The 13,043-nt window shown below is 51.8% G+C and overlaps 3 protein-coding genes across 3 annotated transcripts; 2 read left to right on the forward strand and 1 right to left on the reverse strand.

Annotated features, from left to right (window-relative positions):
- Positions 1-4,503: 4,503 nt before the first annotated feature.
- On the forward strand, positions 4,504-6,701 carry J4E85_003466 (uncharacterized protein; the record flags this gene model as incomplete). The annotated part of the gene is made up of 2 exons (XM_051467734.1): positions 4,504-5,125; positions 5,209-6,701. The coding sequence occupies 2 exons, from the start codon at positions 4,504-4,506 to the stop codon at positions 6,699-6,701; spliced, it is 2,115 nt and encodes a 704-aa protein (XP_051328893.1).
- A 1,681-nt stretch (positions 6,702-8,382) lies between these two features.
- On the reverse strand, positions 8,383-9,444 carry J4E85_003467 (uncharacterized protein; the record flags this gene model as incomplete). Its single annotated transcript, XM_051467735.1, has 1 exon — positions 8,383-9,444. One exon carries the CDS (start codon positions 9,442-9,444, stop codon positions 8,383-8,385), a length of 1,062 nt encoding a protein of 353 aa, XP_051328894.1.
- Positions 9,445-11,640: 2,196 nt separating this feature from the next.
- J4E85_003468 (uncharacterized protein) lies at positions 11,641-12,984 on the forward strand (the record flags this gene model as incomplete). Its single annotated transcript, XM_051467736.1, has 1 exon — positions 11,641-12,984. One exon carries the CDS (start codon positions 11,641-11,643, stop codon positions 12,982-12,984), a length of 1,344 nt encoding a protein of 447 aa, XP_051328895.1.
- Between the last annotated feature and the right edge of the window lie 59 nt (positions 12,985-13,043).

Genomic DNA, 13,043 nt, shown 5'->3' on the forward strand with positions numbered 1-13,043 from the left:
GTGTTAGTTCCAAGTGAAGATGAAATGCCGCTCACTGTACTTCCATCGGCTGGGTCACATGCGTCTGGACCAATTGACTGGCCAAGCTGGGCAATGACGGTCGGCTGGCTGTTGAGGAAGTCGACTACCGTGGGCGCCACGAACGCTGTATTGGGGACGGAGTCGAGAGGTACAATGAGGGACGAATAGAGTGTAGGAGACGACAACACAAGGGTTTCTGTATCAATCACACAAGCCGTACCCACCGCCTCGACCTCCAGATGGCTAAAAGTCTCGTAGGCTAAGTAGGTCGTAGGATACGTCAGTGGCACGCCCGAGTAATCCCATGTGAATGTTGGCGGCGCTTGAGAAGGTAAGGCGTTGATGAAGAGTGATGAGCTGACATCCCTATTTTGATCATCCGTATATATCGTGAGAGTGGCTGTTGGTACCTGAACGATCTCGGTAACGATCTCCCCAGGGTACTCTAATCTGGTCGCGGTGACGTCGATCTGGCACTCGCTGGAGCAGGAGATTGATGCAGGCGTGGTGGAAGATGGACTTGGGGTCAATGTTTCCACAATGGTAGTAGGCTGGATCTGGGTGGTGACGAAGGACTGAGTGATGAGAATAGTGGAAATGGACGTCGTTGCAGGCAACGTCACGGTAGCTACCGAGGTGGAGCCAGGAAGAGAGATCGTGCTCAACACTGTCGATCCTGGTAATGTGACAGTTGACAGTACAGTACTTGTTGTAACGCTGCCTGGTAATTGGCTCACTATCGTAGAAGTGACAGCAGGTAGCGTTATCGTTGAGAGGATAGTGCTGGCTGGTAGCTGGCTTGTAACAACCGAGGTCTCTGCAGGAAGCTGAATCGTAGAAGTGACTACTTCACCAGGTAAAGTGAGTGTGGATACAATTGTACTCGCTGGCAGCTGGGAAGTTATCACGGATGTAGTGCCGGGGAGTTGAACAGTAGTAGTCGTAAGTTCGCCAGGTAGAGTGATAGTGGAAAGTACCGTACTTGCGGGGAGCTGCGTTGTGACCGTTGAGGAGACTCCGGGAAGCGTTAAAGTAGTAGTGGTAATCTGGCCTGGCTGTGTAAAGGTCTCCACAACGGTCTCTGGTGGCGATATGCTGACAGAAGTCACCGTGGCTTGCGGGAAAGTTAGAGTCGATACGATCGTTGAAACCACAGTACTAGGCGGAATTTGAGTTGTGATTGTTGAAGTCTCGCCTTCTAACGTCGTCGTAGTTGTGGTGACCTGGGGTGGTAGAGTCAGAGTGCTAAGCTGCGTAGATACTTCTGTGACTGTCTCCTCAACTGTCTCTGTGGGGCCCGGAATGGTGACCGGAATGGTGACCGGAACAGTGGTCTCTATCGTACGATCCGATGTCACGACAACAGTCTGTGGAAGAGTTTCCGTAAACGTAGTCGTGATGAATATCTCGGAAAAGACGGTCTCAGTAGTAACACTCGTAGTGCCAGACAGGGTCAGGGTTGATACAATGAATTGTGTTGACGTTGAAGTTGACACGGATGTAGACACACTCGTCGTCAGAGACGTTGTGGTCACGCTGATCACTTCTGTTGTCGTTGTTGGCGTGAAGCTGATGATAGTCTCAATTGGACCAGGGACCGACACTGTCTGAACCGAAGTCTGAATGGGTCCGGGAACCGAGACGGTTTCCACTGTGGTCTGAGTAGGACCTGGAACAGAGACGGTCGGTCCAGGAACGGTTGTTGTCACAGAGATGAGGTCGGTAAGAGTGAGCGTTGCTGTTGTTGTCGAGACCACAGTCTCGGTCCTGACAGATGTAGTCCCAGGCACTATGCAACAATCAGCATGTGTTTTGTACACCGCTTAAGCAGATATAAAAATAAAGATGGGATACATGAGAACGAGGCAGAAGTTCATAGGATTAAAATTGGCAGGTCGCATCGGGGGATGAGCAACTTACGTGTTTCAGTGATAGTCTCATAGATTGTAGTAAGGTAGGTAGTAGTCGAGATGTAGGTCGATGTTGAGATGCTGACCGTCGTAGAAACGTCAGTTTGGGTAGTGATGTCGGTTGTCGTTGCCGTAGTCGTAATGAGATCGGTAGTTGGTACGAGAGTCACTACCGTTGAGATTATGGTCTTCGTCGTATATTCTGTGATTGTGTTGTTGACGGTTGTCGTAGGCCCAGTCACGGTATCATAATCAGTCTTTGTGATGGTAGAGTTGTTGACATGAGTCACAGTAATGGGCTGCGGAACAGAACAGTACTCGGACGAAGTAACAGTTTCGTGCTCAGTCTCAGTTTCGTGCTCAGTCTTTGATAGTCAGCAACAGTCAGGGGCAACTTAAGAATGGCTATACCTCTGTGACAGTGACCGTTTTCGTTTTGATTTCAGTCTCTGTTTCAGTCTCTGTTTTGGTCTCTGTTTTGGTCTCTGTTTCGGTCTTTGGAGGTGGTGGTCCAGGAGGTGGTGGTGGATGCGATGAAGGTGGAGGAGGTGGTGGTGGATGCGATGGTGGTGGAGGAGGCGCGGCGTATCCACTAGACGTGGTTACCTCTGTTGGGTAAGCGGGATAGGTCTCTGTCGGATAGTCGTCTGTGGGATAGGCTTCTGTGGGATAGGCTTCTGTGGGATAGGCGTCTGTGGGATAGGCGTCTGTGGGCGGGGTGTCGTATGCAGGCAGTGAAGTACTGTTGGAATCACCATATCCACCACCTTGCGCGACAGCTATGCTTGTAAAAGCCAGCAGAAGGGGCCAATGATTGCGCATCTTGAAGCGAAAGACTGCTACGCCGGCTGAACGAGTGGCACACGGCTTGGAGCTGGACGAAAAGGTTAGACACGTGATGTGATATGCTTGAAATGACCAAAAAGCTAACTTGACTGAGAAAGTACCATACAGTGTCAAGCGCGGCACTAGGCAAGGTGCGGATTGAAGTAAGGGGAGGATCAGATGCGACTATGTAGTGTACCAATGGGGGCATCACATACCTTGCGACGAAAGATGGGCTGGAGGCTCGAAAGAGGGAAGGAAGCAAGCAGGAACGGATAGCTATAAGACGATGACGAAGCTAGCTGCCGACCTGCATATGACGGTGGGAACAAATCCTTTGGCGAGGCTGGCATCAGCCAAGCTTGGCCAGTAATCCTGTGTGCCAGGGTATGTAAACATCAGGCCGGAAGCAGAACAACCAAGCCGAAGGCATAGATCTACCTGACCGCCTGCCGAATGACGAACGCCCGGGCTTGGTCGCAGCATTGAAGTATACTCAGATTGCCTAGACCTTCTTCAAGCAATACGACCGGCACAGCTCAACGGCGAAAGGCCGCCACAGAAGCCAGGGTCGCAGTGAGACCTTGTAGACTTCCAAGACGTGGTGTCGCATTCAATCCGCATGATGAGAAAGGCCGGACAGATGCAAGTGACGCGGAATATTATCCAACCCAGAGGCCTGAAGACAAGTTGAGAATCGCATCCATGGCGGTTGCTGACATGGTTACTTCTGAGGCCGCATAAAGTTAGCTCGCTACCTTGTACAGAATAATGGCCTGCAGCCCATCATCACTAGCGATAGGTTTTGGCGCCAGACGGGATCCGATGAGGATGGCATTCTGGGGGCCGAAAGTGAGGAGCGAAGCTCGGAGCAGAAGGGCGCTCCTTGCACAGGTCCGCTGGTGCCGAGCGCCATACTCGCACTGGCTACACGACTCTAATTCCCGAATCCGTACGATGGTGTTTCTTTAAGGGTGGGTCGCGCAGGGTGACAACAAGAGTGATTGTGTGTTGCAACGTGTGAGAGGTGCATGCACGTGAGAACTGATGTGCGTGCTGTGCGGGCAAGTGGGGCGGCGGCTCGAGCGATTGGGCCGTTGGCTTCCGCTGAGTAAGGCGATCGAGCGCGCCAGCCAGTGAAGCTCCACCTGTCCGCGGGCCGTCAAGGCTTCCCTCGAGGTCTGCCTTTCCAGCCACCTCAGCATGCAGCCTATCTGCGGCCCTGGTCAACAACGATTGCCATCCAGACTCTCGATTGAATGCTTCGCGATCCTTCTCCGCCCAGTCCTCTCCCAATGGGAAGGCCGGTGGCAACCACACAACCTGTGCCCTCTCACCGGTATTGCCACGTCCAGTCATATGCCGGCTCATCCACATGTAATATGCAACCTCAGGGCGCCCTGGCGATGCTGTGCCTCTACCCCGCCTGAGGCACGGGCGCAATACATCCACAACAAGCAGATGGGCTTGACGCCTAGAGCGGCCAGACAAATTGATGTTTAACCGATCCAAGCAACGGCAATGAGGACCTTGCGACTGTCGTCCACGGAGCGCTGATGTGCATTGCCCACGCAAGTCGCGGTTCATTGCCAGTCCGGCACCACCAGCTGACCTACGCTAAGTGGTTGCGGTAGCTGACAAGGTGTTGGTGTTTTCGATGGCTTGTGCCTCTTCTTATCTGTAGCCTCCTCTTATCAACCGACAGCCCTTCACTTCGGCTGCGATGCGCCGTGGTCAAGTTACGACCATGTTTTCCAAGAAGCGTGCCGAGCCGATTCAGCTGCCTTCACCTTACGTTCTGAGTCCCAGTGGGAAGTACGAAGGAAATGACGGGAAGTGGTCTACGTTCTTCATCAATGTCGGCGACGACGCCAAGAACAACAGCAACGGCCAGAACTTCAGGGTACTCATATCTACTTCTTCGCCTGCTACCCTCGTACCGCAACAAACCGACTGGTGTTCTGATCCAACTCCTGAAGAGTGTGCAGCGAATCGTGGTATCTTGTCATACGAAGGCCGTCCGTCTCTAGGTTTCGATGACGAAAAATCTTCAACATGGAAGACTGCAGGAGTCTACACTATTCCGGTGCCCGAATGGTACAACGACACATTGCAAGCGGAGGAACCAGCCGCAGTTTGGGGAGTGGATAATGTTGGCCTGGGCGAGAGTTCACCACAAGGCTTTATCCTGGCGGAGCAGTATGTCGTGAAGTACACCGTTGCAAACTTCTACATGGGTTCCTTTGGGCTCGCTGTTGGATCTACCGGACCCCCTGGCGCACTCAAACCAAACTTCATGGACAACATGTACGGAAGCGCCCACAGAATTGCGAGTCGGTCGTTCGGATATACCGCAGGGGCTTATTATCGTAAGTGCATCATGTGGTGTGTATTATCAGTTACCACCGCAGCGAGAAGTGAAAGTAGCATGTCTGGACGCTAATACAAACAGGCAATAACAACAACGGAGTTACAGGAAGCTTGGTGCTCGGCGGTTACGATAAATCGCGACTTTCCGATCTAGGTGTCTCGATCAGTATGCCCAGCCGGCAGAACAACACGCTTGCTGTTGGCGTCATTTCCATTCTTTGGAAGCCAGACCAAGATGCCGAAGCCAACACAGCTTCTTTCACCAAGGGAGGATTCCCTGCTACCATCGATTCCACATTACCGTATCTTATCCTTCCGGACGAAGTCTGTGACCAATTCGTCACTACTTTCGGTCTGACCTTGGACGAGGATGTTCAGCTGTATACTGTCAACGACTCATCGCACCAGCAGAATCTACGACTAAACCCAACATTATCCTTCAAGATCAGCGCCAATACTGGTGGCGACAGCACAGACTTTACGGACATAACTCTCCCATACTCGGCGCTGGACCAGCAAGCCGGCTATCCACTCTTCTTCAATACGACCCGTTATCTTCCCATAAAGCGATCACTAAATGGAAGATTCGTGTTAGGGCGCACATTTCTACAGGAAGCGTACATCGTGGTCGACTACGAACACCAGAATTTCACGGTCGCTCCAGCCACATTCTCCGATCCAATGCCAGATCCGAGTCTAGTCACTATATTCGATAGGTCTTACACTGGCCTACCGACACCGCCAGAGTCTGGTTCTGGAGGTGGGCTATCGGCAGGCGCAATCGCAGGAATCGTTGTCGGCATCGTTGGCGCTTTCATTATTGTCGCAATCGGTGCTTACCTTCTATGGAGGAAGAAGCGCCAGACGAGAAACTCAAAGGAACCCGAGGAGAACACCGAGAAGCCGTCTGAAATCGACACAACGTTTGCTGGTACTGAGATCAAGTATCGTCGCGTCTCAGAGCTCACTGGTTCCGAAGCTCCTCATTCACCAAAAGACCCTGCAGCAGGCTATTACAGTGTTGATCAAAAATCCTATCCACCTATCAGCGAAATGTCTCCGGAGAGCACCCCCGCTGAGCTTTACAGCCCTCCGCCAGATGGTCGCAATTCGCCCGACTACTTCACCAATGGCAGGTATAGTGTGCCTCTTGCAGAACTTCCCGGCGGAGATACGATCAGCTCAATGCCTAGTAAGAACTCAGACATGAAGCCAATGCAGAAACCTCCACACAGCCGAAGTCCAAGTGACAACTCACTTTCGACCAACATCGATGAAGTACTAGCAAAGAAGGCGCCTGAAGCTGGACCAGATAGCGAAGCCACAAGATCAGCGGTGGAGCCTGGAGCGCCAGCTACTGCTGAAGAGATTAACAAAGCAAAGGCAGGCGCACAACCCGAAGCGGACAACGATGCGGAAGAGGCGGGGATCGAACGACGGCCGTCACACACCAGGGGACTGAGCGACACAACCATTCAAAGCGATAGTACAGCAGTCTCGCAGCCAACACCCGAAGAGCTAGAGCGCTGGGCGAGAAGTGTAGACGGCCAAAGTCGGCCCATGTCTCCATCATGAACGACGGAACTTTTGACTTCGAACATTTCCATGACTCTACACTTTCGGATCTTTTCTTCCTTTAGACTTTTGATATGTTTTGCGTCGCAGCGTTTGCCTTTTGGCCAGTCTTTTGGTGTTACTGCAACACGTAGATAGTGTTCGACCTTTCTTTCGGGATGTTCACGAGGAGACGATCAAGATACCCACTAGTACACTCTTTACGACTTTAATGTAATAGTACACTGCATCGCTATCTTGACGCATCGCACTATGTCCATAGCACTGCCAGCTTTTGAAACACTTCCGACATCTCACAACAGCCTGCGTTCTCGTATAGTTCGCATCATGCCTCATCGGTTCTCGCGCAGTACATTATCGCTGAAGCAGTACGGCGTCTGCAATGCGACTACTCGCGTCGTATGCTCCCCACACCAGTGGCTGTCTCTCAAGCGCGGGTCGTCTAGCTTCCGACATCTAGAAGCGATCATCGCTTCTAATGATCCCCAATATGCGTATTTCCGCCAGCGCAACCCGTTCGTCCCCACCGATCAGCATGCAGCGGCAAGGCAATACTCTATTGCCGCGTCACTCGGCGTGATTGACCGTCACTGCATGCGTATACAACTCGGCTTGCGTGCGTGCGTGGTGGTTAGCATCCGAGCGGCACAGTCTAGCGCTGCGGGTGCGAAGGAATTATTGATCAAATTTCCACCTCCGCGTCCTTCTCTAGTCACCAACTTTAAACAAATGATTGAAAGTTACTCCTCCCCAACAATGAGGCTCAGCACTTTCCGTCATTCCATCATCTCAATACGGAAGGTGCGCAATAGTAGACTTACGCCACCGTTCTTTGTTCCAAAGCACCTCAGCGGCTGGCTAAAGGACCATGCAGCAGGCCTGCATGCGACTTATGTGAGAAAGCGGCACAGCCTGGTGTGAAGAAAAGCATTTTGGGGGCCGTCACACAAGACGTGGGTCGCATATTGGGCAGGATGGAAGGCAAGTCAGCCTGGTATGTTGTTGAGCATGATTGACGTGGCAAGTCGCAAATATCATACCGATCGTGGGATTCAGGATGTTGCGATAGCGGTCATTTTGTGGGGCAAAGCCATACGGCGACTGTCAGAACGCGCTTACGTGGGGCACTCGAGAGAGTACGTTCGAACATCTTCTGTAGTGTGGGTAATAAGATTGAAGGCGGGCGTAAATTGGTCATAGTGTGCAAAGACAAGGGCGCATTCTTGGCGTGCAACTGTCTTGAATGAAAGATGCACTGGCAAGCCATCAAACACCGACCGAACGGTCGACAGATACGAACACATTCTTGTTCGTATTTACGCCACAGGCGTCAGCTCACAATGACGTTGCTCCGGATATGTGTTGTGATTAGAATTGCAGCGACTACGCCGCAATTTATTATTCATTGGCTGTGAACCTCGTTATACTGCCGGCCGTGGTACGCGGCGAGAAGCCGCTGCTAATGCGGGTACCTAGCCGGCGGTCACCTAGCCGGCGGTACCACTCAATGGGGATGATGGGATCGACCCGAGGCTATACTGCCGCTAGAGAACTGCAGGTCCATAATCTGCCAACATCGTGATTATATGTATTAGATCGCTCCACACCTGTGTTTGTATGGTGTCAGCTGCGAGTCTGCCGGATCATGGTGAGTGGTCTGGCCACGGGGCCAAGCCTGGTATTAGTCCTCTCCCGGAACTTGTTCGTCCTCTGCAGCACCCATCTGAACGGCGAACTTCGAGCCTCGTCGCTGGATAGAGTAAGATTGCCCTGGCTCAGCGCCGGACGTTGAAGATCCGATAGTCGGTGCCTCCCGTTGAGGTGTTGTTTCTGCCGATGGCTGCTGAGAAGCTGATGCTGACCCAGAAGCCTGTCCCTGGTTCAGGACGTTGGTGAACAAGCTCCACGAATCTCCCTGCTCCAGGAAAGACAGAGGCCATACAATAGCGGGTGCCCAGCTCTGGTCAATGGCCTGATGGCATGCCTTCGATACCCGCTGTCCCCAGCCCTCCATGAACCAGTATCGCGTCTCAGCTGCATGGAACATGGTCGTATAGTACAAGAGAATTACGATCGCACCTGACCTTCGCTGTTGAATAGCTTCCATGAAATCTGGTCCTAATTGCAGAGGCCAAAAGAAGAGGAAACGTAGCTCCCGGTTATCCACTCGAGCAGGCAGCGATATCTGGAAAGCGGGCTCGAAGAGGTGAATGACAGTAAGATAAAGTTGTCGTTCGGCCTCTGAGAGATCCGTTCTCCCTTCAATGAACGTAACCAGTGCTGGTAATTGACTTTTCAGCTCTAGCAACACGGGCTGCGATGCAGTGGGTTCCAACGGATCTCTCAGTATCGGGCCGAGAAAAGAGTCCCTCACTGCCATTTGAGCGAGCGCGAGAACGTGTCCCATACCTTGCATGAGATGGAAGGCATTCACCAGACTATCAATGTCGTTGACAGGTGCAGTAAGAGGTGTCTGGGCCTCGAATCCCGTTGAAGCAAATACGCTGAAGGTGAGCAGTGTCGACGTAGCTACAATCGCCGGGGCGTCTTCGTCGGTTACATTTTGAAGCTTCTCTCGAACTCCCCGAATGGCGAGATCTTGATGATGGATACCGCAAGCATAGTATGGCTGCCGTTGGTCTTGAGGTTGTTGATATGCTTTGTGTAGCGCCGCAAAGGCCAGAATCTCATGCATGAAGAAGTCATGTGCGTTGGCTTGTTTAGGAGCCTCGACTCTCCACATATGCCGAATGGTAGGTCGTTGGGACAGGGTATCAAATGCCTCTGTTGTCCAGTGGTGTCTAAAACAGTTGGCGATGATCCTGGCGATGGCCCAATTGACTTACAAGAGCTCTAGGTCCCGCAACCATAGCGACGACTGACTCGGTTGGTTTCTGTGTATATATCTAGTCAAGAAAGGGTATGCGTCCGACTGCGAGTCGGAAGAATCCTCTTCCGAGATAGTCGAGACGGCCCTCGCTCCGGCTGCGGTCGACGGGTTGCGCGGGTAGGCCACGTGGGCAGACGATGCCGATGAACCCTGTTACACCAATGAGAAAAGAACGACTATGTTTCATGGCGTTTTATGGGGCATACCGGTATAGATCGTTCGAGCGGTGACTGATTCGTACGTCGTGATGCAGACGATGCGGAAGATGCCGAATGAGCTGACTGGGATGCGCTGGGATCCCAGACGACGAGGCTACACGGAACGCCATGGCGAGCGCAGTTGGTACACGGCTTGAGTTCATCACACTGAGCTACTTCAGTATCGAGTCCTCGTAAGCGTGTAATGCTATTTAGAGGTTGTGTCCTACCTTGACATGGCGGGCTTTACATTGCTGGCAGCCTAGTCTGGACCTAGAGAACGTGATCGGGTCAGATAGGAGCGAAGAGTGGTTTTGAGGTATAAAACGGGGATGCTGTGGCTCGAGGGTACGGGGTCGTGGGCGACGAGTGGTAGGAGTGTGGCGTGATGATTACGGACTTTTTGTGGCCGAGGCGCGGCATTGCAGCGAACTACCGTGACCCGAGACCAAAGCTTTGGGCCTCGACAGTGTGACCAACCGATCAGGCTATCGTCGCAACGGACCGTCTCGCTGTTTCAAGCCGCAGGATGAGGGAACAATGCGAATGCGAAGGTGAGGTACGTGTGGACGATGCTGTGGGTGGTGGGTCGGGAGAATCTTCGCGCACAAGGATGATCCCACACTATGCCACGTTCGCTCCAGACGATGCCGAATCGAACTTGACTGCAGCCGCGGCACAGCTCGCATTCGCATTTCGGAGTTCGTAACGAGATAGCTATAGACTCCGACATGTGACGCGGTTGTGGTCGACGTCGCGATCCATTGGGTTGTGCGTCATCCGGCTTCTTCCGCCGCTTCAATCATCTCGCGTTCGCATCATAGCGTCATCCTCAATACGGGAACATCGAAATCGACCCTGTCAAACGGTACGATGGTATAATGCCACCCGTTAAGTAGGAGTCGAGGAAGCACGAGCCCAGAAATATATGCGAGAGCCGCCTGATCGAAAGACCATAATGGACGCGTCTGCACAACCACCCTCATTATCAAAAACTTTCAAGGCATATGTGTGAGTCAAAAACTATGTAGAAAGAGCTTGGAGCTGGCGGGTCGATGAGATGCCCAGGCAGAATTATGCTAGGACTTCGATAAGGTATTCCATCGCGTCCTAATCTCAACCGCATTATCCAGCTGTAAGATGCGCATCAACTTTCGCGATTGCAACGCATCGCATATTGCTTTTTTCTCTCAGCTCAGAGGGGTCATGGCTTCACGAAAAAGAACCGCGGCAAGCCAACTAACGAGCGGGGCGCCTGGCCCCCTATCGACATCGGCATCATCGGGTTGGTCTTGTCGTTATTGCACGCATGCATGATACAACTCTTCTGTGTTGTGTAAGACTTGGGTGGTTACTTCTCGAACCATGCCAGTCGCGAAAGTCATAGTGCAAAGAAAGAGCCTTGGCAAATGATTACCAACCACAGCACAGTTGCGGTGCGAATTCCCGACTTGTTCCTTTGCGGCCTTTCATCTGAGTCATTGCTGGATGCTGTGCCAGAACCGCTCTCTGAACAGAGAACAGAGTGGGAAGGCTATGTAGCAGTTGAAATCTGAACGCGCACGTGTGCAGAGCAGAATGTGGGTATCATATGACCATGGCGCAGTCGAGCTCAGGTAGAGGGTGGTTTGAATGGGGTTGGGTCGTATTGGCTCTCTGAACATGAAAGAGATTCACGGCCCATTTTACGCTCACAGTGGCATCCGAACCACGGTTCTCTCACTAGTGTGAAAAAGGCCGCAGTAGCAGAAAGCACAAGAGCTCACCTTTCTAAAAACAATTTTCTAACCACTCAACTCACTATACAAATCAGTACAACATTAACATCTAGATCCTTCGTCAGGCTCACGCAATGGATTCGCATCAATCAGCTGACTTGTTTGCGACGACAACATCGTATGAAGCTGTCGAATCGGCCGCAGACGTAGTCCATGGAGTCCACAAGTTTGCCATAGAGGAAGAAGACGACTACGAAATACACGAAGACGAATACGTGACCCCAGAGGAGATTGACCAGTATGATCCAGACGACTCTGATGCATTCGAACACCGTGTAGATATTGCTGCTCAAGAGCTCCAGCATGCGCACAGACCAGTGTATACGCGCACACTACTCGAGGATGTAAAGTACTGGGCTGATCGGATTCGTGGAGAGTTCTCCTTAGCATCTGATCAGCGAGTGCTCGATCATGTTGATGCTTCCGGGCTGAACAAGAAAACGTACAGGGTCTGGAATCAAGATGACGTTGATGCCAACACCATCCAAGTTGAATATCTGTCGCGAGTTGAGATGCATCCTGACTTTCAAAGTCGATACGGAGACCATTCAGAACAGATCAGGACTCTCCGACGCTACAACAAAGACCACAAGCAAGACTGCATCAACACGCCATATACTTTCATAACCTTTGATCGATGCTTCTTCAATGAACATAAGAACACAGCAAAGATGAGGACATATTGGAGCACTATACAAAACACAAAACGCCTTTGGATAGCGAGTTTCGCGAGAAGGCAGCTGGTGGAAGCATTCCTAGAGACAGCCAAGACGTGCGCACCAATCACGCAGGTTGTCTGCTTTGGAATAGGTGCGCTTAATCTCAAGAAGAACTGGTACGATTCCGCCATCCAATATATGGCCATCTTCAGCATCATACAAGCACTGAACCAGTACTACCGTCAGGCCGACTCCGCTCGGCCCTTGATCCAGCTGGTACTACAAGATCCGAATTACGAGACCAAAGATCATGAGATCTTGCAAAAACTATTTAACGACAACGACAATATCAGCTTCGTCTCTGACCCAGATGGTCTTCTCGCAATCGATGCGGGTACGCTAGTCGTGACAGCCTATCTCCCCTTCCAAATGCCTCTGGTCCAGATAATAGCCGATCTAATTTCGGAAAGCCCTGGCCAAGGCCCAGCGGCAATACTATGCGACATCATGGATGTCGATACTGAGAAGCGGGAGTACTCGTTCAGCGAGCGCGCATCTCCACATGTTGCCCGGCACTTCACAAACCATTACGAAAGGGAAGAGGATAGGTTTGAAGATCACGGTTTGAATGATGAGCTCATGGCAGATGCATATGGAGAAGATTGGGTGGAGAAGGACAGGATGTACTGGCTGAACAACATGGATTTATGGGTGCGAAAAAGCGGCGGAATTCAAGAACCGCACGTTCAAGATCAGTAGGCAAGTAAAGGTGGCTGGATGGTCATTATACTAGCAAGCATATCATGATGGCTCACCTC

The sequence above is a fragment of the Alternaria conjuncta genome (genome assembly GCF_024043145.1).
Source record: "Alternaria conjuncta strain BMP 0040 chromosome Unknown scaffold_4, whole genome shotgun sequence".
Classification (NCBI taxonomy): domain Eukaryota; kingdom Fungi; phylum Ascomycota; class Dothideomycetes; order Pleosporales; family Pleosporaceae; genus Alternaria; species Alternaria conjuncta.